The sequence below is a fragment of the Nerophis lumbriciformis genome, linkage group LG13 (assembly GCF_033978685.3).
Source record: "Nerophis lumbriciformis linkage group LG13, RoL_Nlum_v2.1, whole genome shotgun sequence".
NCBI lineage: Eukaryota > Metazoa > Chordata > Actinopteri > Syngnathiformes > Syngnathidae > Nerophis > Nerophis lumbriciformis.
The window spans coordinates 19,372,921-19,398,948 of record NC_084560.2 but is presented as its reverse complement, the minus strand read 5'-3'; the positions used below and the strand labels follow the sequence as shown (position 1 = coordinate 19,398,948).

The following is a 26,028-nucleotide window of genomic DNA, read 5'->3' as shown; positions in this document are numbered from 1 at the left end:
GATCGTTCACAATCCTTATGAGGATTATAATACAACCACAAACATTATCAGGAACTTACCCGGTTGAACTTTAAAAAACAAAACAAAACAAAAACACCCTTTTTTTTTTTTTTTTTTAATTTTTTACAATTATACTGTAAATACACATATAATACTAGGTCAGACTGTTTTACTAAAGTAGGTAAATACAAACTTTACTTACTTATTTACATTTTAAAGGGGGACTGTTTTACTAAAGTAGGTAAATACAAACTTTACTTACTTATTTACATTTTAAAGGGGGACTGCACTTTATTTGGAAATTTTGCCGATCGTTCACAATCCTTATGAGGATTATAATACAACCACAAACATTGTCAGGAACTTACCCGGTTGAACTTAAAAAAACCAAAAAAAAAACCACCCTTTTTTAATTTTATTTACAATGATAATGTGAATACACATATATACTAGGTCAGACTGTTTTACTAAAGTAAATAAATACAAACTACTTATTTTAAATCTTAAAGGGGAACTGCACTTTATTTTGGACTTTTGCCTATTGTTCACAGTCCTTATGAGAGACAAGAACACATTTTGTTTTTGTTTTTTTTGCATTCTAAAGATTAAAAAATGCACTTAAGATGCAGCTGGGATCAATCTATTTGGCCTCTAAATCACTCTAAAATGCATCAAAACCCGCCAACGATACTTCATTTACGTTTCGTAGTCTCTACAATAACCAAGCTGTAGCATTAGCTAGACCAGTGTTTTTCAACCACTGTGCTGCGGCACACTAGTGTACCGTGAGATATTGTTTGGTGGGCCGTGGGAGATTATGTCATTTGACCTGATTGGGTTAAAAATATTTTTTGACAAACCGGTGATTATAATCCGCAAATGTGCCGTTGTTGAGTGTCTGTGCTGTGTAGAGCTCGGCAGAGTAACCATGTAATATTCTTCCATATCAGTAGGTATCAGCAGGTAGCTAATTGCTTTGTACATGTCGGGAACGACGATGGTTTGCAGGTAAAAAGGTATCTAACGCTTAAACCAAAAATTAACAAAAGGCGAGTGCCGTTAAGAAAAGGCATTGAAGCTTAGGGATGGCTATGCAAAACGAAGCTAAAACTGAACTGGCTGCAAAGTAAACAAAAACAGAATGCTGGACGACAGCAAAAACTTACAGCTTGCGGAGTAGACGGTGTCCACAAAGTACTACGGTACATGACAATCAACACCAAAATAGGAGCGCAAGACAAGAACAAAAACAGTACACAAAGGAAAACAGCAAAAAACTCTAAATAAATCACGGCGTGATGTGACAGGTGGTGACAGTACACCTACTTTGAGACAAGGGCTATTGTGATGCATGGTTGGTTATGGTTTAAATTCATATCTAACAATTGCGAGAACAACTTTTTATTGTCAATATCGGCTGCTGAGTTTCATTTTTTTATGTTTTCTGCTGGTGGTGTGCCTCGGGATTTTTTCAATGAAAAAAATGTGCCTTGGCTCAGAAAAGGTTGAAAAACACTGAGCTAGATGTAAGACAGCCCATTAGCCACATCTTAAGAACGTTTTTTTTTTATCTTTATGCAAAAAAAAAAAAGCCAAAACATCTGTGGATTTCAATCAATCAAAGTTTATTTAATATAGCCCTAAATCACAAGTGTCTCAAAGGGCTGCACAAGCCACAACGACATCCTCGGCTCAGATCCCACATCAGGGCAAGAAAAAACTCAACCCATTGTGATACAATGAGAAACCTTGGAGGGGGCCGCAGATGTGGGGACCCCCCCTGGGCAACCGGTGCAATGGACGTGGAGTGGATCTAGTTAATAGTGTGAGAGTGCAGTCCATAGTGGATCTAACATAATATTGTGAGAGTCCAGTCCATAGTGGATCTAACATAATAGTGAGAGTCCAGTCCATTGTGGATCTAACATAATAGTGTGAGAGTCCAGTCCATAGTGGATCTAGTTAATAGTGTCAGAGTCCAGTCCATAGTGGATCTAACATAATATTGTGAGAGTCCAGTCCATAGTGGATCTAACATAATAGTGAGAGTCCAGTCCATAGTGGATCTAACATAATAGTGTGAGAGTCCAGTCCATAGTGGATCTAGTTAATAGTGTGAGAGTCTAGTCCATAGTGGATCTAGTTAATAGTGTGAGAGTCCAGTCCATAGTGGATCTAACATAATAGTGAGAGTCCAGTCCATAGTGGATCTAACATAATAGTGTGAGAGTCCAGTCTATAGTATAGTGGGGTCAGCAGGGGATAATCTTGAGTGGAGACAAGTCAGCAGCGCAGAGACGTCATGAACTGATGCACAGATGAGTGGTCCACCCCGGGTCCCGACTTTGGACAACTAGCGCCTCATCTGTGGTCACCTAATTAAACAGGGTTTATGTTGTGTACAAGGTGTATTCATAATATGTTGTGCAAAGGAAATTTCATATTTTTAGGAAGCTCATCTTGTATTTGACATTGTTTATGGGGTTTGGCGCAATAAGTGTTCAACTTCAGCCTAAACCCTTTCGGTCTGCAACATTTTCAATTTATGAATGTACAACTGTTTGTTTATGTAACACTGTTTGTTTATTTTGATGACCACTGACCGAAGTAATAATAAACTAACAAATAACCTCTCCACGCAGGAGAGGGGGGCAGAGCAGAAAAGAGACGGCAGATCAACTGGTGTAAAAGGGGTGTCTATTTAAAGGCTAGAGTATACAAATGAGTTTTAAAATGGGACTTAAATGCTTCTGGATTTGTCTCTCTTAATGATTGTGAACAATAGGCAGTTCCCCTTTAAGAAATCCCACATCCCTACTTTATCAATCTAAAGTCCCAACTTGGTATTTTTACAGGCAAAGTTGGTCGAAATGTGTAGTGGTTTTTCCAAGTCCCAGGTAAATGTGGCAAGTTGCTGCCGTGGAAAAAAAAAAAGTTATGTTCCATTTATCTTAAGGAATGACAGCTTGTAGGGTGATATTTGCCACCCAAGATTAAGGTAATACTTGCCTAACATGAAGTAAATCGTCAAAACAGAGTTGTTGCACACTATAATTAAAATCTACTCTGTGACTAAAAGTTTTACTCGAAGACAGCACTTGAAAGTATTATAAACCGTGTTAAATTTCCACTGACACTGGCACGGAGATACCCAGTATTACATTTCCAGCCCAAGTTCAGAAAATTGCACGTCGATTAAAGAATGATTATAGAGGGCTGTAAAGCCCTCCTGATGCTTCTTGACTTGCCACAAAAAAAAGTGGTCATATTGGAAAGAGCAGGAGAGACAGACCTCCAGTGTGTCACCAGCCTGGTTCTCATGGTCCTGGGCCAGTTGGCTCTGGATGCTGGCAGCAGAGGGGCATTGTTATGATTGAGGAAGGGACGTTATTGGAGCCACTGATCTGACTGACGGCACATACTGAGCTCTTCATGAAGGGCTTGATGAAGAAGAGGATGGGAAAGTGGTTCTCATTTGAGAGTTCAGTTGGTTCGGTCCACAAACTTGCTCGCTGTAAGCTGTTTTATTGATCATAGCACATGTTTCATGTAATGAATCATATATTATTGGTTCAAATGTCATCGTTATTGCAATTTTTATGATGAATTGGAGTAAATTATGTCACATTTTATTGAGTCTTGAGCTGTAAAAGTTGAAAGAACCCTGCAGTATACAAAGATATAAGATCAAACACAATCCGTTCTGGGAGTCGGGACACTGGACGACATCTGATTTGTTTGAAATAATATTTTCCTTTGAAAAGTCTGTTCCATTAAACAGTTGCCATCATTAGACAAATACCGTATTCTCCGGACTATAAGCCACTACTTTTTTCCCCCTACGTTTTGTACCCTGCGGCTTATAAACGGTGCAATTAAAGTTCAAGTTAAAGTACCACTGATAGTCACACACACTAGGTGTGGTGAAATTACCCATCTGCATTTGACCCATCCCCTTGTTCCACCCCCTGAGAGGTGAGGGGAGCAGTAAGCAGCAACGGTGGCCGCGCTCGGGAATCATTTTGGTGATTTAACCTCCAATTCCATCCCTTGATGCTGAGTGCCAAGCAGAGAGGTAATGGGGCCCATTTTTATAGTCTTTGGTATGACTCGGCCGGGGTTTGAACTCACGACCTACCGATCTCAGGGCGGACACTCTAACCCAGTGGTTCTTAACCTTGTTGGAGGTACCGAACCCCACCAGTTTCATATGCGTATTCACCGAACCCTTCTTTAGTGAAAAAAAAAAAAAATTCAAATTCAAGACAAAGTTGTATGTTTTTGGTAACACTTTAGCATGGGGAACATATTCTAAGTAACAAAGACTTAATTTAGAGTTATATGGTTAGGGTTATAATAAAGCCATGCCGAATAAGGCATTAATAAGTACTTAATAATGACTAGTTCAGAGCCAATATGTTACTAATTTGCATGTTTATAAGCAACTAATTAATGGTGAATATGTTCCCAATACTAAAGTGTTACCATGTTTTTTTACTGGTGCATAAAATGAACCGTGCATGAACATCACCTTGTTCAAACAACAAAACCAACACAGTGCATAAACTCACAACAAATTACACACCTGCAAACCAGTCAGCTGTTGCCGTATCTGTAATACGCCGTATTTACACGATGAGTTGGGTGTGTCTTGACCTCCGCCGAACCCCTGAGCCCGACTCACCGAACCCCTAGGGTTTGATCGAACCCAGGTTAAGAACCACTGCTCTAACCACAAGGCCACTGAGCAGGTTAATAGTAAAAATATTTAATCCATCCATCCATTTTCTACCGCTTGTCCCTTTTAATAATAATAAATAAAAGGATTAATATGTAATAGTCGATTTTTCGTCGCTGACAATACAATGTTTTGTGTTCAACAAATAGTTTTCATAAAACACCCACAGACACTGAAAAGGTGTGTTATTTTTTGTGCTATGGTGCCATCTCTTGGACGAGTTTGCTCACTGCTGGTGCTGCGTGTTGAACTTTTTACAATATTTCCTTATGTTTAGTGCCTTAAACCGGAAGTACATGTGCCGTTCAGTCCACCAGTCATCCATCGCATTTCTACTGGTATGGTTTCTTCACTCATCACTCCAAGCAACATTTAAAATTCATGCTTATCGGTAGTAAACCATCAAATATTTAATAGTAGCATTTTCATGCATATTTGTATGTGCTATCGTAATGTAATCAAGCTAGCGTTGTTTGCATTAGCTAAAATGCTAACACGTTTACAAGTGCCTCTGTTAGTATTATTAACTTACAATGGCATTATTTTTGTATTGTTTCAGTTTCACAAAATCCTCAGTAAAGTCACTAAAACGTCACAGTGGAGTTATTAAGTCTGTTTAGCTGATTGGAGAGCTATCTTTTGCAGCTACTGTGTCCATGATGATGACTTCTGTTTTGTTTGATCAGCCTTTTTACTGCTGTGTTACAGGCTCCGTTTGGAAATAATTAAGGTATGTAAATAAACATTTACAAAATCTATTCGGGTAAATAATTAATTTCACAACATATATATCTGCGGTTTATAGTCCGGTGTGGTTATTATATGGAAAAATATATTTTTCTTCTAAAATTTAGTGGGTGTGGCTTATATACGGCTCTATAATTCGGAAAATACGGCACTTGCTTTTGTATTATGTACTATCATTAGTGGTTGATTTGGTCTCAAAATAATATTGACAATAAAATCGTTTATCGGCAATAATTCGTAGGCCAATATATCGTCAGGCAAAATGTGTTATCGGCCCAGGCCTACATTAGCCACTATCGAGAATGCTACAGTGAGGATGCATTGTAATTGTATGTAATTTAATGCCAAAATGTTTATTTTATTGCAATAAGAAAGGTATGTTTAATGTAACGTAAGATTTTCTGGTTAAATAAAGCCTATAATGACATTTCTACATTTTTGTACTGGTATCAAAATATTGGCATAGGGACAACCCTAGAGTGCTTGGATTGATATTTTTACTTCTCAAAATGTTTGTTAATGTTTACTAATTCAGGCAATATAAGGCCCTGGACACAAGGGGACTTTGAGGGTAAGAATCAATGAGTAGCAGATAGTAGTTTTTGATGTTGTTTAGGTATTATGTGCTCAAGCAAATGTATGTGTTAAAAGGGAATAAGGAAGGTGTTGATATTGTCATACTGTTTCTATAAATACATAAAGCAATTTACAATTATTTTATATGATCGGTATCGGCTGATTTCACTAATGAATGATCGGAATCAGTAGCATAAAACTGAGCGCAACACCGCTGGCTCTAACACATTAACAACAAAATATGTGTAAAGGTGTTTTTATGAGGTTTTCAAAAATGAAGTGAGAGTGTATTCTGTGGGAAATAAATTTCATAACATTTATAAGTTCAAAGGATTTATATTTATATAGTGGTTAAAAATAAGCCTCGTGAGAAATTCATAGTAATTTTTTTTTTAACCCTGCCTCTTAAAAGAAATGGAGTGGCACAGGGTTTAGTGTGTGTGCCTCACAATACGAAGGTCCTGGGTTCGATCCCCGGGCTCTGGGTCTTTCTGTGTGGAGTTTGCATGTTCTCCCCGTGACTGCGTGGGTTCCCTCCAGGTACTCCAGCTTCCTCCCACCTCCAATGACATGCACCTGGGTAGGGCTGGGCGATATATCGAAAATACCGTATTTTTCGGAGTATAAGTCGCACCTGACGAAAATGCATAATAAAGAAGGGAAAAAACATATATAAGTCGCACTGGAGTATGAGTCGCATTTTTGGGGGAAATTTATTTGATAAAACCCAACACCAAGAATAGACATTTGAAAGGCAATTTAAAATAAATAAAGAATAGTGAACAACAGGCTGAATAAGTGTACGTTATATGAGGCATAAATAACCAACTGAGAAGGTGCCTGGTATGTTAACGTAACATATTATGGTAAGAGTCATTCAAATAACTATAACATATAGAACATGCTATACGTTTACTAAACAATCTGTCACTCCTAATCGCTAAATCCCATGAAATCTTATACGTCTAGTCTCTTACGTGAATGAGCTAAATAATATTATTTTATATTTTACGGTAATGTGTTAATAATTTCACACATAAGTCGCTCCTGAGTATAAGTCGCACCCCTGGCCAAACTATGAAAAAAACTGCGACTTATAGTCCGAAAAATACGGTACTCGATATATCGCGGGTTTGTCTCTGTGCGATATAGAAAATGACTATATCGTGATATTCGAGTATACGTTCTCACGCAGTTGCTTTTAGCTGCGGGCATTACACTACATGCGTTTCTCACTCTTTCTTGTCTCTCCTTCTCACAGAGACATAAAACAAGCGCACCTTCTTACATACGTCACATACTGTCGCGCGTGCAACATCATACCCCTCGCAGAGCAGAGCAGTAGAGACAAGGGTAAAGTTAGCTGTGGTGCAAGCGGAGCGGTGGGAGCGGTAATACGAGAGAAAGAATCTGCGAATCTGGTACCAAATGGAGGAAGAATTCATTCCAAGAAAAACAGCACGGGGTCCATCGTCTGGCGGTGGTTTAGCTTCAAGCAGGAGGATGTTGAACAGACAACCGTAATATGTCAAGTATGCGGCAAAAGCGTTGTTACAAAAAGTAGCAGCACGACTAATTTGTAGCATCATTTGAAAAGTCACCCGCTAGAGAATGAAAAGTGCTTGAAACTTTGCATGTCAACATCTCGACCGGTGCCACACCCACAAAATGCCCAAGCAACCATTTCCACATCAACACCGTATGAAACAAATAGTCAACAACAGAAGGAGATAACGTCCGCAGGAACCTACCACATAGCGAAGGACATACACTCTTTGATTTCCTATTATGCAGCTCATTTTTATTTGACACTTATTGAAATATCTTGCGTGACATCATGCACAAAAGTTCACTTTTTTTGTTTTAAACTATTGTAGTTGCGTTCTGTACAAAAAGTGCACTTTAATTTAGTGTTGTTTTGATATGTCATCTTAGTGACATCATGCACAAAAGTGCACTAATAGCTTGTTTTAAAATGTCTCTGACAATCTTGCACTTTCGGTTTTGAAATGACATGAATTTTTGTGCAACTGCTTAATAACTGTTTAATAAATACAGTTTTGCTAAATTGACTTAGTTGTGAATTCCCTCTCTGCATGAAAGTTTAAAATGAGCATATATTAATGCAGTATGAAGAAGAATGTTTTAATGTAGACACATAGAATCATCATACTGCTGTGATTATATGCATCAAGTGTTCATTCAAGGCTAAGGCAAAATATCGAGATATATATCGTGTATCGTGACATGGCCTAAAAATATTGAGATATTAATAAAAGGCCATATCGCCCAGCCCTACACCTGGGGATAGTTTGATTGGCAACACTAAATGGGCTTTAGTGTGTGAATGTTGTCTATCTCTGATGAGGTGGCGACTTATCCAGGGTGTATTTATGCAGCTGTATTTCAAATATTTTCCCTCAAATACGCTTTGAGGCTATACAGTGTGTTTTAGCCAATTACTCGATTAATCAAACAAATTAATCTATGTCTAATATCTAAGGTGTTTAGATTAACATATCTCTTTGGAAACTTTAACGATGCATCTTCTGTTTACAACCTCTCATGTTTAGTTTACTTTTACTGCTACTGTCAGCCCATTTCCAGCCGCAACATGACTGCTGTAAAACGATCAACCTCCATGGACGTGTTAACCCTTTGTTTGGGAACTTGTTAAAATACTTGCAAACTGTAAGAGCAGAAATGGATTGTGGTAACTTACAAGACCTGTTGAATGGTCTAGAACAACGAGATAGAAATATAATATACACCTATTACAATGTATTTTGTAATTGTCGTTGCGAGATTAGCGGGTGAAAGTCCATGGTTTAGGAGCAGAGCAGACGTCAAGTGACGTTCCCTCTGAGATCAGTGTGAGCGTCTGACGATGCAGATGCAAACACAGTGGGGAGGAATGAAGCAGCACAGTGTGAAATTGCATAGCTTGAACGTGTGCATATTTGTGGCCGGGGGGACAACAAAGAGCAACCATAGAACAATACCCGGGAATGTCGGCCAGCGAGTGCACTCAGTTTTACACTTCGTAAAAAGCTCATAATAGCTTGTCAACCAGCAGTTGTAAAGGTCTTATAACTAAGTGAACGCCGAAGATACGTCCTTATGATTGTGCCCAGTAAAGCTAGAGGAGTCTCTTGTCAATAATTATGTCAATGTGGAGTTGATTGTTAATTAATCTTGAACAGCAGAGGCATTGTTGAGTCAGTCTTGCTGTCTAAAGAAGATCAAAACAACATCATTTATGGTAAGGTGAATTGCATCTCCATTGACCTCACACCATTATTAGCATTGTGTTGCATGCTGACATTAAAACAGTTCAGAATGTTCAGAAACATATTTAGCTGTCCTTCAAAGATAATGATTGGTAAAATACAATTTTTTTAGATTAATTTGTTGGTTAATTTTGCCCATCAAAAAGTAAAAGACAGGCTTATTCATATACATATATATATATATATATATATATATATATATGCGCAGTATCTTGGCTGTTCCTTGAACTGCGTTCTTCTGGACTGAGGCTTCAGATGTTGTTCCTGGGATCTGTTGGAGCTACTCTCCCAGCTCCGAGCGCCCCCACTACCACGGGGACCACGCTAGCCTTGACCTTCCACATCCGTTCCAGCTGCTCTTTCAACCCTTGGTACCGGTACTTCTCAAGTTTCTCGTGTTCCTTCTTCCTGATGTTGGCGTCAGCTGGGATTGGCACATCTATCACCACCACCCTTTTCTGCTCTTTGTCCACCACCACTATGTCTGTTTGGTTGCATTATATATATATATATATATATATATATATATATATATATATATATATATATATATATATATACGTTCAAAATTTCGTTGCATTAGCTCATTGTAGTTTGGGATTAAAAAATTATATATATATGTATATATACATATATATATATATATATATATATATATACAGTATATATATATATATATATATATATATATATATTAGGGCTGCAACTAACGATTAATTTGATAATCGATTAATCTGTCGATTATTACTTCGATTGATCGATTAATAAGCGGATAAAAGAGACAAACTAAATTTCTATCCTTTCCAGTATTTTATTGAAAAAAAACAGCATACTGGCACCATACTTATTTTGATTATTGTTTCTCAGCTGTTTGTACATGTTGCAGTTTATAAATAAAGGTTTATAAAAAAAATAAAAATGCCTCTGCGCATGCGCATAGCATAGATCCAACGAATCTATTTTTATAATCGATTTTAATCGATTTAATCGATTAGTTGTTGCAGCCCTAATATATATATATATATATATATATATATATATATATATATATATATATATATATATATATATATATATATATATACATATATATATATATATACATATATATATATATATATATATATGTATATATGTATATATATATACATACGTATATACATATATACGTATATACGTATATATATATACATATATATACGTATATATATACATATATATATATATATATATATATACTAATATATATATAATATATGTATTATATATATAGTTGTTGCAGCCCTAATATATATATATATATATATATTAGTATATATATATATATATATATATATATATATATATATATATATATATATACGTATATACATATATACGTATATACGTATATATATATATATATATATATATATACATATATATATATATATATATACTAATATATATATATAATATATGTATTATATATATATAGTTGTTGCAGCCCTAATATATATATATATATACATATATTAGGGCTGCAACAACTATATATATATATATATATATATATATATATATATATATTAGGGCTGCAACAACTAATCGATTAAAATCGATTATAAAAATAGTTGGCGATTAATTTAGTCATCGATTCGTTGGATCTATGCTATGCGCATGCACAGAGGCAATTTTTTTATTTTTTATAAACCTTTATTTATAAACTGCAACATGTATAAACAGCTGAGAAACAATAATCAAAATAAGTATGGTGCCAGTATGCTGTTTTTCCCCCCCAATAAAATACTGGAGAAGATAGAAATGTAGTTTGTCTCTTTTATCCGATGATTAATCGAAGTAATAATCATCAGATTAATCGATTATCAAATTAATCGTTTAATCGTCCTAATATATATATACAACATATGATATAGTATTTTTCTTTAAATTGTTTATATATACACATGAAATTAATGCCAATGACAACTTTTTCTCATTTTATTTATAAATCATATATTATATATAAAAAGGACAAGACAAGAACTTAAGAGATCTGTAACTTCTCAATGTCTGCTGGATTGTTTGTCATAGACAGTGTCTTTGGACAACAACACTTGTAGGCTCATTTGGTGTGTTTTTGTTTTCATAATTTTGTGGTTTAAAAGGTAACGTTCGTTTGTCACATTTTAATACGATATTTGTACTGTTCTTCATGTCATGTCTTCAAGTGATAGAACAGATGAGACAAGTTTGCTGAATGCAATATACTATCATATTGCCATATTATGATACAAACAATAGATAATTATACCATGCGATTAACATTTTCTGTCATATTCCGATAAATATATCATTATATCGCACAGCTCTACTCTTGGGTCTTACATTTGTCATTTTCTAAATGTTATCTGTCAGTGTGCATTTGACTGACATCTTCAAGCATGTGAAAACATTTTTTTCCCTCCACTGGAGAAACACTTTGTAGCTTCTAAAGACAACTTGTTAATATTTTACCCTTCATCAAACAGAAGGATTTCTGAGAGTCAAACACTGAGCTGGGTCCATAAAACAGTTTCCTATTACTCTTATTTATTTTTGACTGCCGGTGTTCATTAGCACATAAGTAGCTCGGTGGGGGCTAAATGGATGGATAGTGAGAGACAATTACTGGCGATAACGGCGGTTAATAACTGAAATTCCCATAGAGACCGACAATTTTCAAAAAGTTGTTGGTGTGATGTGAGTGGTGGTGTTGTGAGAGTAATTTGACAGAGAGAAATCTATGTGTAGAAAAACTGTCTTGTGAGACTCCCTTATCATGTTACACTGGGATCTGTCAAGCAGTCTTGATGTACATCATTGCCCGTGGCTATCATGCCGGAGATTTTATCACCATGCAACATAAAATATGATTTTTATGTGAAAGAACATGAGCAACATCGTGTCCTGCCTGACTGTTTCAATTTTAGTTTTAGTCACTTTGAAGAGCCTCAGCTGTAAATAGTAAGAACTGATTACCTCGTAAAACATGCCTTGACACTTTGGAGTGTAACCGTCATGGGAGTGAAATAAATTGGCTTCCACACACTCGCTGACAGGCATGAATTGGCGCATCAATCATGTCAAGGACAGGAAACCTAATTCCCTTTTCCCATACTTACCTAATGAGTGGATCAAACCTGTTATCATCAGCAGTAAAGCACCTGGTGTTGTTGCTAACCACAACTTTGAACGTACCTGCACAGTCGGTTCTCATGCGAACGTAGTAGGAGGCCTTGGACAAACAGTATAACACAGTTGAATTTGAACATAACTTATTTAAGAATTATTAGAAAAATTAGGCTGTATTGAGACAGGCTCCAGCACCCCCCCGCGACCCTAAAAGGGACAAGCGGTAGAAAATGGATGGATGGATGGATGTGGCAATGTGGTTGGAACATATTTGTGAGGTGTTTGCATTTTCTCCCTATACTTGTATAGTTTTTACTCCTGCGGGTTCGTCCAAAACGCGCAAACTGTAAATTGTCCATCAGTGTGAATGTGAGTGTGAACGGGAGTGTGAAGTGTTGTCTATACCAGTGTTTTTCAACCATTGTGGTGTACCGTGGGAGATTATCTAATTTCACCTATTTGGGTTAAAAATATTTTTTGCAAACCAGTAATTATAGTCTGCAAAAGATGTGTTGTTGTTGAGTGTCGGTGTAGTCTAGAGCTCAGCAGAGTAACCGTGTAATACTCTTCCATATCAGTAGGTGGCAGCCGGTTGTTAATTGCTTTGTAGATGTCGGAAACAGCGGGAGGCAGGGTGCAGGTAAAAAGGTGTCTAATGCTTAAACCAAAAATAAACAAACGTTGAGTGCCCCTAAGAAAAGGCGTTGAAGCATGCAGAACAAAACTAAAACTGAACTGGCTACAAAGTAAACAAAAACAGAATGCGGGACGACAGCAAAGACTTGCTGTGGAGCAAAGACGGCGTCCACAATGTACATTGACATGACATGACAATAAACGATGTCCCCACAAAGTAGGATAAAAACAACTGAAATATTCTTGAATGCTAAAACAAAGTAGATCCGGGAGATAACGCTCAAAGGAAGACATGAAACTGCTACAGGAAAATGCCAAAAAAAAAAAGAAAAAGCCACCAAAATAGGAGCGCAGGACAAGAACTAAAACATTACACACAGGAAAACAGCATAAAACTCAAAACAAGGCACGGCGTGATGTGACAGGTGGTGACAGTACACCTACTTTGAGACAAGAGCTATAGTGATTGGTTATGGTTTAAAGTCATATCCAACAATTGCGACAACAACTTTTTACTATCAACTGAGTTGTTTTTTAATGATTTCTGCTGGTGGTGTGCCTCCGGATTTTTTCAACTCAAAAAATGTGCCTTCACTCAAAAAAGGTTGAAAAACACTGGTCTATACTCTATCCCAGGGTGTCCCAACATTTTGACTGTGGGGCCGCATTGGGCTATAAAAATTTGGCCAGGGGCCAAAAGTCGACTGCATGTAATGTGTAAATATTATATTAATATAATGAATATACAGTATAATGAATAATTAATATAATTGTTTACTAAAGTTTTGTAATCAATCAGTAAAATATGAAGCAGCTAAAATGTTCTAAACATAGATATGTGTGGAGAAAGGGTTTTAAATTTTTCCCACCATGCATTGTAATAGATTTAAATGGATTTAATTTAGATGTATTTTTTATAGTGTTTGGACATTTTTTTAAATATCTGCCAAACTTCAGTAAGCAGACTGTGTTATGTGTGACCATTTGCGTTGACTTTTTGTGTTGGTGGTATTTTTTTAATAGTAGAAAAGGTTGTTTGGATTAAGTCATATAAGTAAATGATGTGCTGAATTAATTTTAAAATCACAGTTAATGGTCATTGACTTGATTTACTCCTGTTGTCCACAAGATCACGGCAAATGTATAATACTTGTTTATTTGGAAAGATTCCTTATTAAATTTGTGACATCTCGCGGGCCAAACTGAAGACGCCCGCGTGCCGTATTTTGGACACCCCATTATGTGTCCTGATAGTGACTGGTGTTGAACTGGCATACTACATGGTTGGAATCATGATAGCAGACATGCATATCTGCTTTTTGCTCAGCACTACTGGATGTTCAAGTCTGTTTTTAGGAGAGAGTTTGAGATCAGAGCTATCTGGAGGAAGTAGGGGAAAGGCTGCCACCCTAAGGTAGAGCAGGGAAGGATGCACTTGAGGCGCAACGGTGTACCTGTGACATAAAAATGCCTGCCCTTTGTTCTGTCCCTTCCTCTCACGCCAGCGTGAATAGTAACGTTTGTTTACAAAGGCTGACATTAAGACGGAGCTGTCCTTCATACCTGCGCCCTCCACTTCCTCCGCATTAGCTAACTGCCTATTGTTTACGCGCTGCTGCAGGCCCGGCCTTTTTCCTGCGCCTTGTGAATATATCATCAAAGGACGACTGTGCTTCCCGCAGGCTGAGACTTTGCTGGTAGCGGAGGGTGTAGCACCCCGTGTGACGACGCAGCGTGCAAGGTGACCTCACCATGGCCCTTGGCGTGACCATCGTGCATCCTCCCTGTGTTGGCAGACTTGAGTATGCAGCCTGTAATTAGAGATATAAGTGCTGTTATTAATTCTAGCAGTGGATTTTGATGTCAAGTGAGCAACCGAGTTTGCAAGTGGCTGCAAGGTTTTGATACTGAATCTACTTTTTGCATAATGTTTGCTAAACCATTGAGGTGGCAATTGCTTTTTATACATTTGTCTCCTGGACTTAGCCACAAAATATCCTGGAAACACTTAGTGTTGCAAATAATCCGTAGTCCATCACATGTTGTGTTACGGTTTGTACAGGGGAAGACGTTGTTAACTCTATATTTATTCATGTACAAACCCAAATATGTGTATGGTGTGCGACTATGTGTGGGAATTAAATGTTGAGTGTTACCAGTAGTGTTGAGCGAGAGGCAGAAGTCCAAAGATGGGCAAGGCTGGCTCGGAGGTCCATGAGCCAGCAGGAAGTCTCGGGGGCAATAGAGATGCGTCAAAGTCCGTGTCCAGGCGGGAGGTCGAGGTCCAAAAGTGCAGCCAGAGAACCAGAGGGGAACACAGGGAGATGGGACTAGGGATGATACTCGAAACCGGTTTTCCCGGTTGTTCGATAAGAAAAGAACCGAGTCCTCGGACTCTAATCCCTTTTTGAGAACCAGTACCCGTTATCGAGACCACTATAGTAAAGAAAAAGAGTTGGTTCTTTATTCAAATCCTTCGGAACGAATCCCGTCCCGACCAGAAATGCCCTTTGAGACATCACAAGAAATGACGTCACGAAGCTCAGTCATTAGGCGCAGATAGGGAAAGCAGGAAAAACAATTGACCGGAAAAAGCGCTCCAAGGTGTAATAAAGTTCAAAACAAAAGGTATAATCCAATGAATAACTTTACTGAGAGATTTGAGCAGGGTACAAACACATGACGAACACTTTTACGACCAACCGGAAACATAGCAACCAGGCTAGCAACGCACCTCCTTTACGGCAGCTGTTGCAACGTTCTTAAAGCAACCGCAGCACATACATATATATATATATATATATATATATATATATATATATATATATATATATATATATATATATATCTTCCTTTTTTAACTTTTGTTTTTCTTTCCTTGTAAACAAAACAAAATCACACTGTATATGTGTTGTCTGTCTAATTATAAATAATGCAGACGAGGCGTGTTGGCTGAGTTCTTGACGTTTACTTTCACAGCGTGCTCATAACCTCATTCTTAGCTGCCGGGTGGCGACATGCAACAACACTTTTCGGGGCTACCGCGCATGCTCGTCACTCCCGTTGCATGCTGGTTAGTGTAGTTGTTATATTCCCTAGCCTAGCTCATAACATCACATATTTCAATCAATCAATCAATCAATGTTTATTTATATAGCCCTAAATCACAAGTGTCTCAAAGGGCTGCACAAGCCACAACGACATCCTCGGTACAAAGCCCACATAAGGGCAAGGAAAAACTCACCCCAGTGGGACGTCGATGTGAATGACTATGAGAAACCTTGGAGAGGACCCCATATGTGGGTAACCCCCCTCCTCTAGGGGAGACCGAATGCAATGGATGTCGAGTGGGTCTGACATAATATTGTGAGAGTCCAGTCCATAGTGGATCCAACATAATAGTAACAGTCCAGTCCATAGTGGGGCCAGCAGGACACCATCCCGAGCGGAGACGGGTCAGCAGCGCAGAGATGTTCCCAGCCGATGCACAGGCGAGCGGTCCACCCCGGGTCCCGACTCTGGACAGCCAGCACTTCATCCATGGCCACCGGACCTGTGCCCCCCCCCCCCCTCCACAAGGAAGAGGGGAGCAGAGGAGAAAAGAAAAGAAACGGCAGATCAACTGGTCTAAAAGGGGGGTCTATTTAAAGGCTAGAGTATGCAAATGAGTTTTAAGATGGGACTTAAATGCTTCTACTGAGGTAGCATTTCTAATTGTTACCGGGAGGGCATTCCATAGTACTGGAGCCCAAATAGAAAACGCTCTATAGCCCGCAGACTTTTTTTGGGCTCTGGGAATCACTAATAATATTTCCCCCTATAAAGAAATAATGTTAACTCAATAAAGTGTTGTTTTTTTTTAGCTTTAACTTTTCATTTTTTAGCATTGTAACCACATTTGCAAATAACTTTTCTCTTCATAGAATGTTCTTTCAATAAAAAAATAAAGTGCAAAAATGTCAAAGCATCATAACAAACAGTTATGTCAAATAGCAGCAGAAGTGCACTTTTTGGAGAGCTGTATTATTTTCAGTTTTGTGCCCAAGGGACTGACTTTATTTAACACTATATTATTATTTATACACCTATAGTGATCACAGAGACAGGTTGTTTTTGTGTTACTGTATATATTTGTTTTTCTGAAAAATCCCACTTAATATACTTTGGGTAACAACAGTCAATATTTATTTTTATTTTTTTTTATTTTTTTAGCGGGGTAACAGTCAATATGTATTTATTTATTTATCAGATTTTATTTTTTTCTTATATAATAAAAGTGAGCTTTTGTTAAACCAAATATTGTGTTGTTTTTTCTCCATATACAACAACCTATCTGGACTCGATAAGAGAATCGATAAGGAATCGGTTCGATAAGAGGATTCGATAATAGGCTCGGACTCGATAATTTCTTATCAAACATCATCCCTAGACGGGACACACAGCTCGTAACGCGGGAACGGAGGTAGGCTGCTGGAAGACGACAAGGGGGACACAAGACCAATCAACACGGCTTACTGTACAGGAACAGGTAACTACGTTCTGGCACAGGATAGCAGGTTCATCTGGCTTAAGAAGGCAGGTCCTCTCATCAGCGACAGATGCTGATGATTGAATGTAGCCGCTTGCTGCAGTCGGAAGGTGCCTGTGCCATGACAAGTTGTGTTTCACAACATGGCACTAAAAAGGGTCAGATACCTTTTGAGGGTGTTAAAAACCTGGAGGTCAAACTACCCAGTTCCATAATGACAGGGCAATCATTGATCACAATATCACTTACAGAATTGCGAATCAACATAGCTGGTGTTCCAAACGGCATAATGTGATCGCACACATTGGAAAATTGCAGTTTTGTGGCAACTTTGCGTGTTCACAGGACAAAGCAGGCTCTTACCCATGAACCACCCACAACTCTTCCCCGCTGGATGCACCTGGAACAAACAAACCTATATATAGCGGCCTTCTCTGATAACTGTTGTTAAAGCGCCATGGCCCCATTAACCACATGTCACGGCAGCAGTGTTCAGGTGGCGTTCCGTTTCTTCTTCACAATCTGTGTGGATTTGAGCTCAAGAGTGACAAGAATGACCCGATATCACACGCTTGGCGATAACCTGAGGCGCCTCTTAGCCACCCTTGGTTTCCTATTACTCTAAAACAGCTGCATTTAACTCAGGCCTCAGTTTTCCGCTTTTTGTTCTTTTCATGGGTAATGGATGCACCTCAAACAGTGGATGTCATCTTTTATTTCCTTCGTTTTTTAGTTGCCCTAATACTTCATTGTTTTTTGTACATAATTGTTTCTGTGTCTGGCACTATACAAATATAAATACAAAGGGTCCATTCAGGCAGTGTATATATGATAAATGCCTTCAACGTCAGTCTGCTCACTGCTCTTAAGGTTTAAGGAACTTGAGGAATCTTGATGGCTGATGCATTCTAAGAAACCCAGGAGTCCTCTCTTAGAAGACTTTGTTAAGAGATGTAGCTGCATCACCTTTACATTTGAGTCATATTTAGTGTTGATTGTGGAGTCTTTCTTGTGGTCAGGTGTAGCAGTTCTGTCATTCATTTACTCAGCTAACCTGTTGTTCGTTACCATGGAAAGTAACCCATAGCAACGGTTTCACCAAAACATGCACTGGTTTGTCTCTTTTTTATACATTTAGCTAAGGTAAACACATTAAATTGTCATATTTCTCACCAACATTTTGTAGCAGAAAACATATCGGCACACAAAAATGGCAGACCTTTGCTGGCAGACCTTTGCAACAACATTGCAGGATAAAACATGTAAAGTGTGAGAATATTTCACCTTAATTGTGTTAAAGACAAGAACACCTCATTTTGCAAAGTGGACCCTGTTTTTTTTATTGCAGTACATCTGTGATACAGGAGCATTTAAAGCGCAGGCATGATGTCGGACATCTGAAGGTAAAGATAACAACTCGGTAAGATAGTTAGCTTGTTAAGTTGAGTTAAAGTACCAATGATAGTCACACACACACACTAGGTGTGGTGAAATTTGTCTTCTGCATTTGATCCATCCCCTTGTTCACCCCCTGGGAGGTGAAGGGAGCAGTGGGGAGCAGTGAGCAGCAGCGGTGCTGCGCCCGAGAGTAATTTTTGCCGATTTAACCCCCAATTCCAACCCTTGATGCTGAGTGCCAAACAGGAAGGTAATGGGTCCCATTTTTATAGTCTTTGGTATGACTCGGCCGGGGTTTGAACTCACGACCGGACACTCTAACCACTAGGCCACTGAGTAGGTGAGTAGTACCTTGCTAGCTCGCTATTTGTGGGACAAAGTTGTGTGAAAACTAGATGTACTATCATTTTAGCCAAAGTCCGCTAGCTAAACTTTTTCTATATCAATTGAAATACTTGTTTTTATTTTTTTTGGAATGTTAGGTGTGAAGCATGTCAATTTGCAGTTTAAATAAGAAAGGCAGAATAACAAATATCAACCACATGTACACACATACACACACAAACATTACCTACTCAGTGGCCTAGTAGTAAGAGTGTCCGCCCTGAGATCGGTAGGTTGTGAGTTCAAACCCCGGCCGAGTCATACCAAAGACTATAAAAATGGGACCCATTACCTCTCAAGGATGATGGGTCAAATGCAGAGAATAATTTCGACACACGTAGTGTGTGTGTGACAATCATGGGTACTTTAACTTTACTGTATGTATACATTTGACCCAGCAGATTTGGTCACATTTTCAGTAGACCCATAATAAATTCATAAAAGAACCAAACTTCATGAATGTTTTTTGTGACCAACAAGTATGTGCTCCAATCACTCTATCACAAAAAAAATAAGAGTTGTAGAAATTATTGGAAACTCAAGAGAGCCATGACATTATGTTCTTTTCAAGTGTATGTAAACTTTTGACCACGACTGTAAGTGTCAAAAAGACAGCCAAAAGAGGATGGTGAATGAAAATAAATCTAAAAATAAAATGTAATGTAAAAATGTGCTTAATTGTAAGAAATGTAGTCTTGATTTTAAATTTTTTATTTTCGGGGTTTACGTAGCAGCACTTTGTTTCTGTTGATAGAAATGTTGTTTTTTTACCTCATTGATCTTCTTTTTTTCTCAAAGGGTGCTCACATCCTTGGAACTTCAACTCAACTTAGCCAGTTTGACCAGACAATCCAGAGCTTTAATACACCTCCACTTCCCAAAATACCAGTCAGGGAAGTGTTTCAGTTGACATCATCAAGGGTAGAAGGAAATGGACTGAGAGGCTCTCTCACAGCAACCGTAAGCCTGGCTTCTGTGGTTGAGAATGTGTGGACTTCTGTGTTTTGTTTGTAAAAAAAAAAAAAAAAAAAGCAAGGCCTTATTTGGGTGGAGCTGTTCTTTTCTCTTCACTGGAATGGCTCCTCAGCTTCTATTAATAAGTCTGGGCCAGCCTAGGTTGGTAGCTTTTCAGGGTCAAGAACCCGAATGCCACACTGCACTACTGTTCAAGCTGCTGTTTACTTAACTATGTGTTTACAGTTATCCAATTTCATGAGACTATTACTCGCTTAGGTAAACAAGCACATCTAAGACAGACCTTGAGTTCATATTATGTCGCTCGCTTGAACAGCCAAGGAACACGATCACAACACAGCCAAGTTCAGTCACATATACTCAATTACTTGAGGAATTCATGGCATTTGGATGTTTTACTCCTCAGCAAGATAATGGAACGTGCTCTTTTTTTTTTGTATACGTGTTGGAGCATTCTTTCCATCTACTCTTGCACTGGTGACCTGCAGAATTAGGAATGCTGTGGGAAAACTACCAGGCCAGTGCCAGCTAAACAGTATCAACTGCCACTACCACGCACTGTTTTTAGTGTTAGAATGTTCAGAGCAAAATGTAAACATGTTGGTTTTTGATTATAATATCCAGTGCACAAAGACAGAGGAAGCGGTTTGTTCTGAAATACAGGTGTACCGTGGACCTCCACTTTAGTCAAAATTTGAATAATTTCAGAGAAAATAATAGCAGCAGAAATGATTAGTTCCAGGGTCAGACTATCACTATTATAAAACAGTGGTTTAGTAACATTTTAACAGTTTAAATGTCATGGTTAGAGTGTCCGCCCTGAGATCGGTAGGTTGTGAGTTCAAACCCCGGCTGAGTCATACCAAAGACTATAAAAATGGGACCCATTACCTCCCTGCTTGGCACTCGCATCAAGGGTTGGAATTAGGGCTGGGCGATATGGCCTTTTTTTAATATCTCGATATTTTTTAGGCCATGTCGCGATACACGATATATATCTCGATATTTTGCCTTAGCCTTGAATTAACACTTGATACATATAATCACACCAGTACGACGATTCTATGTGTCTACATTAAAACATTCTTGTTCATACTGCATTAATATATGCTCATTTTAAACTTTCAGGCAGAGAAGGAAATCACAGCTAAGTCAATTTACCAAAACTGTATTTATTAAACTGTTATTAAGCAGTGGCACAAACATTCATGTCATTTCAAAACAGAAAGTGCAAGATTGTCAGAGACATTTTAAAACAAGCTATTAGTGCACTTTTGTGCATGATGTCACTAAGATGACTTATCAAAACAACAAGTGCACTTTTTGTACAGAACGCCACTACAATAGTTTAAAAACATGATGTCACACAAGATATTTCAATAAGTGTCAAATAAAAATGAGCTGCATGATAGGAAATCAAATAGTGTTTGTCCTTCGCTATGTGGTAGGTTCCTGCGGACATTATCTCCTTTTGTTGTCGACTCTTTTTTTCATACGGTGTTGATCTGGAAATGTTTGCCTCGGCATTTTGATGGTGTGGGCGTGTGGCACCGAATGGAGATGTTGACATGCGGAGTAAGCACTCTTCGTTCTCTAGCATGTGACTTTTCAAATGATGCTACATATTAGCAGTAATGCTACTTTTTGTAGAAACACTTTTGCCCCACACTTGACAAATTACGGTTGTCTGTTCGACATATTCCCACTTGAAGCCAAACCACCGCCAGACAATGGACCCCGTGCTGTTTTTTTGGGAATTAATTCTTCCTTCATTTGTTACCAGATTCGCACCTTCTTTCTCTCGTATTACCACTCGCACCACAGCTAATGTTACCCATGCTGCTACCTCTCTGCTCCGCGAGGGCGTATACGTATGTGACATATGACGTGACAGTATGTGGCGTATGTAAAAGGTGCGCTTGCTGTCTGTGAGAAGGAGACACAAGAAGGAGTGGGAAGAGCCTGTCGTGTAATGCCAGCAGCTAAAAGCAACTGCGTGAGAACGTATACTCGATATCACGATATAGTCATTTTCTATATCGCACAGAGACAAACCCGCGATACATCGCGTATATCGATATATCGCCCAGCCCTAGTTGGAGTTGGGGGTTAAATCACCAAAATGATTCCCGGCCGCACCCGGGAATTCGCTGCTGCTCACTGCTCCCCTCGCCTCCCAGGGGGTGAGGGTGATGGGTCAAATGCAGAGGATAATCTCACCATATCTAGTGTGTGTGTGACAATCATTAGTACTTTAACTTTAACTTTTAAGTAGAGTAACCGCTGTACAATGCCACTACTCATATTTTAATGATGCAGTATGGAAGCATAGTATTTAGGGTAGTGGAGAAAGGTGAGTCATGTTCACCCTTTTACCTGTAATGCAAATAAGTTAATTGCTGTGTGATTTTAGAACATTATACAATATAAATGTAGATGTTTGCATCTGGGAGTTGAGTTTCTTCACATTAAGACCAAACAGCAAACTTTTTGGGCTTAAGTCCGTTGCTATGGATGTTGGTGTATTGTCTCCTAAGCCCTGTTATACTTAGGCAACCAGGACAGAGTACCACTTTTGTTGCTACACTAATGGTAAATGGGTTATACTTGTATAGCGCTTTTCTACCTTCAAGGTACTCAAAGCACTTTGACACTATTTCCACATTTGTCCATTCACACACACATTCACACTGCCTAACCACGACCCATCAGGAGCAAGGGTGAAGTGTCTTGCTCAAAGACACAACGGACGTGACTAGGATGGCGGAAGCCGGGGATCGAGCCAGGAACCCTCAGGTCCCTATTGCATATTGTAGCTCTGCGCAATAAATCATCCTTAATCAATTTGGCCTATGATAAAGATTTAAATTCTATTGCCTCAGGGTAATAATGTATGTTGATGACATACTCTACCCGTGTCCCGCAAAATTGAGAGTGACAGGCTGCAACAAACACGTCGTCAATGCAATTTAGCGTCCTCCTGAGCGAGGGCTGGTGAGTGGGGTCACAGTGCGAAGTTACGTCTAAGTTACTAATCCTCGCCTCTATAGATGCAAATAAACTAAATTTCTTCCAATATTATCACTGCAGGTAGGAGATAGATAGTAGATAGCTCAGTGGTTCTTAACCTGGGTTCGATCGAACCCTCGGTTCGGTGGAGCCTCCGCCACGGAGGTAAAGACACATCCGACTTATCATGGAAATAAAAACTTCTCCCTATCAGCGTATTATGGATACCCCCAAACAATGTTCCCTCTAATTTTCCATCTGATTTGCAGGTTGTTTGATTGATCGATTGAAACTTTTACTAGTAGATTGCAAAGGAAGAGAATACATTATATGAAACAGTACAGTTTACACAGTACAGTACATATTCCGTACAATTGACCACTGAATGGTAACACCCGAATACGTTTTTCAACTTGTTTAAGTCGGGGTCCACGTTAATCAATTCATGGTAATGTGTGTAAAGTGTGTAATTTGTTGTGAGTTCATGCACTGTGTTGGTTTTGTTCTTTGAACAAGGTGATGTTCATGCACAGTTCATTTTGTGCACCTGTAAAAAAATCATATAACTTTTTCTTGAATTGAAAAAACATTTTATTTTTCACTAAAGAAAGGTTCGGTGAATGCGCATATGAAACTGGTGGGGTTCGGTACCTCCAACAAGGTTAAGAACCACTGAGATAGCTAAACATGTGACTCACCAAGCATGAGTGGTAGGTAGGTAGGTAGGTCTTTATTGTCATTGCACAAGTACAACAAAACTTTGTTTTCAGCAAAAAAACCCGTTCAAGATTAGACAAACAAACATTGTACAGGGTTACAGAACAGGAACGCTGATGGGTCGCCACAAGGCGTCCCGTAAAAGATGGGAAAAAGGTAAACGCTGGGGGAGGATGAGTAAAAAAATACAATCTAGACTGGGCTCCTAAGGTGGCCCAGTCTGGAGTGGGGAAAAAAACCTCCATAGCAAAGCACATATACATATTACAACATCCATCTCGAGACTTGTCAACAGAGGGGAGGGAGTGGGGGCTATGGTGGCAGGCTGCAGCTCTTCAGGCGCTACTCGTCCGTCCGTCACCCCCTAAGGGATTTGCGTCAAGGGCGTTGGATGGGGGGTGGGGTATGTGTGTGTGGCGTATATTTTTGTGGATGCATGTGTGTGTATAAGCCTGCTGCGTGTCACTGTTCAGCGGCCTTGGTGTTGTGCAGTCGCTAGTCTAAAATCAACAACCGGTGTGCATCCATGAGAGACAAGAAGGTAGTTTGTTGTGTCTTCGCCGCACTGTCCTTCGGGAGAGTCTCGAAGCCAGTGAAACAATCCAAGTTAGAAGGTTTTGTATGCGAGTGAAAAGAAAATTTGCTTTTCACTCTAAATTGTCTATGACTGGTCCTCAAAATTCATCCTGCAGGTCAGACAGTCTGATGAGTGCAGTAGGAGACAGCCATGCTAACTGCTAAGCTGGCTTGAATCTTAGTGAAATAACGAAACAACAGAGTTAAGTGCAGGGCACACTTAAACAGCTGAAGAAGTGACAAGCTATGAACAGTAACAATAGCGAATCGACTATTAACAGTCCAGACCTAAGAGAGAGAATACTACAACTACACTGAGCATGGTTGCTAGATGAAAACTTACAAATGATGGTACCAGAAGCTTAAAATTATCGTATTTTGAGCAAAATGGTCATACATACCCTCAGGACTATCTGCTACAGTAAAACATTTATACAGACTGTGTATATAATAGTACAGTTTATAATGCAGCGTAACTTATGAATAAACTGGAAGCACTGTTGAAAAAAAGATGCCATTGCCGCAAGAGTACCGAACATATATCACAATATGGATTTTAAACCTACTGTGTTGCAAGAAGTTCCATTTCCAGTAGTGTGGTTGTCCTCACATTTTCTTATTTATCAACACTGTTCACCGTGGCATCACAAAATACCCCAAAAAAGCCACAGAAAAAGCAATGTCACACACATGTTACACAATTTACAGAATTTGATGACTTAATATGTGACTTTTCTTTTGTATTCTTCTTCATAGGTGCCTGCAGTGAGGATTCCGGGAAATTTGCCATGTTTAAGGCAGTGCTGAAAAAGAACAGAGATGGAGGCAAAGCAAGCAAGAAGGATTCAGGTAGGGGAAAGAAAGAAGGCCAAGATTCAAGGAAGCTTGGCCATTAGCCGAATCACTTTAAATCAGGGGTGTCCAAACTTTTTCCACCAAGGGCCAAATTCTGAAATGTCAAAGCATGCAGGGCCTATTTTGATATTGTAATTTTTTTATTTTTTTAATGGAAAAATAGACATTCATACATCCATTTTCTACCGCTTGTCCCTTTTGGGGTCGTGGGGAGTGCTGTAGCCTATCTCAGCTGCATTCGGGCAGAAGGCGGGGTACACCCTGGACAAGTCGCCACCTCATCGCAGGGCCAACACTGATAGACAGACGACATTCACACTCACATTCACACACTAGGGACCATTTAGTGTTGCCAATCAACCTATCCCCAGGTGCATGTCTTTAGAGGTGGGAGGAAGCCGGAGTACCCGGAGGCAAGCCACACAGTCATGTGTGTGTACAGATGT

The 26,028-nt window shown here is 38.9% G+C and overlaps 1 protein-coding gene across 3 annotated transcripts in view; it reads left to right on the top strand.

The window, feature by feature from the left end:
• Positions 1–26,028, top strand: part of LOC133613775 (protein TANC1-like) — a 256,853-nt gene that overhangs the window by 2,404 nt on the left and 228,421 nt on the right. For 2 of the 3 annotated variants that reach the window (XM_061971555.1, XM_061971553.1), the window contains exon 2: positions 25,484–25,576. In XM_061971555.1, coding sequence (XP_061827539.1) covers positions 25,516–25,576 — 61 coding nt within the window. In that variant the 5' untranslated portion in view covers positions 25,484–25,515. Of the gene's footprint in view, positions 1–20,385; positions 20,411–25,483; positions 25,577–26,028 lie in introns of those variants that run through there. The other variant, XM_061971554.2, reaches the window with a different exon arrangement.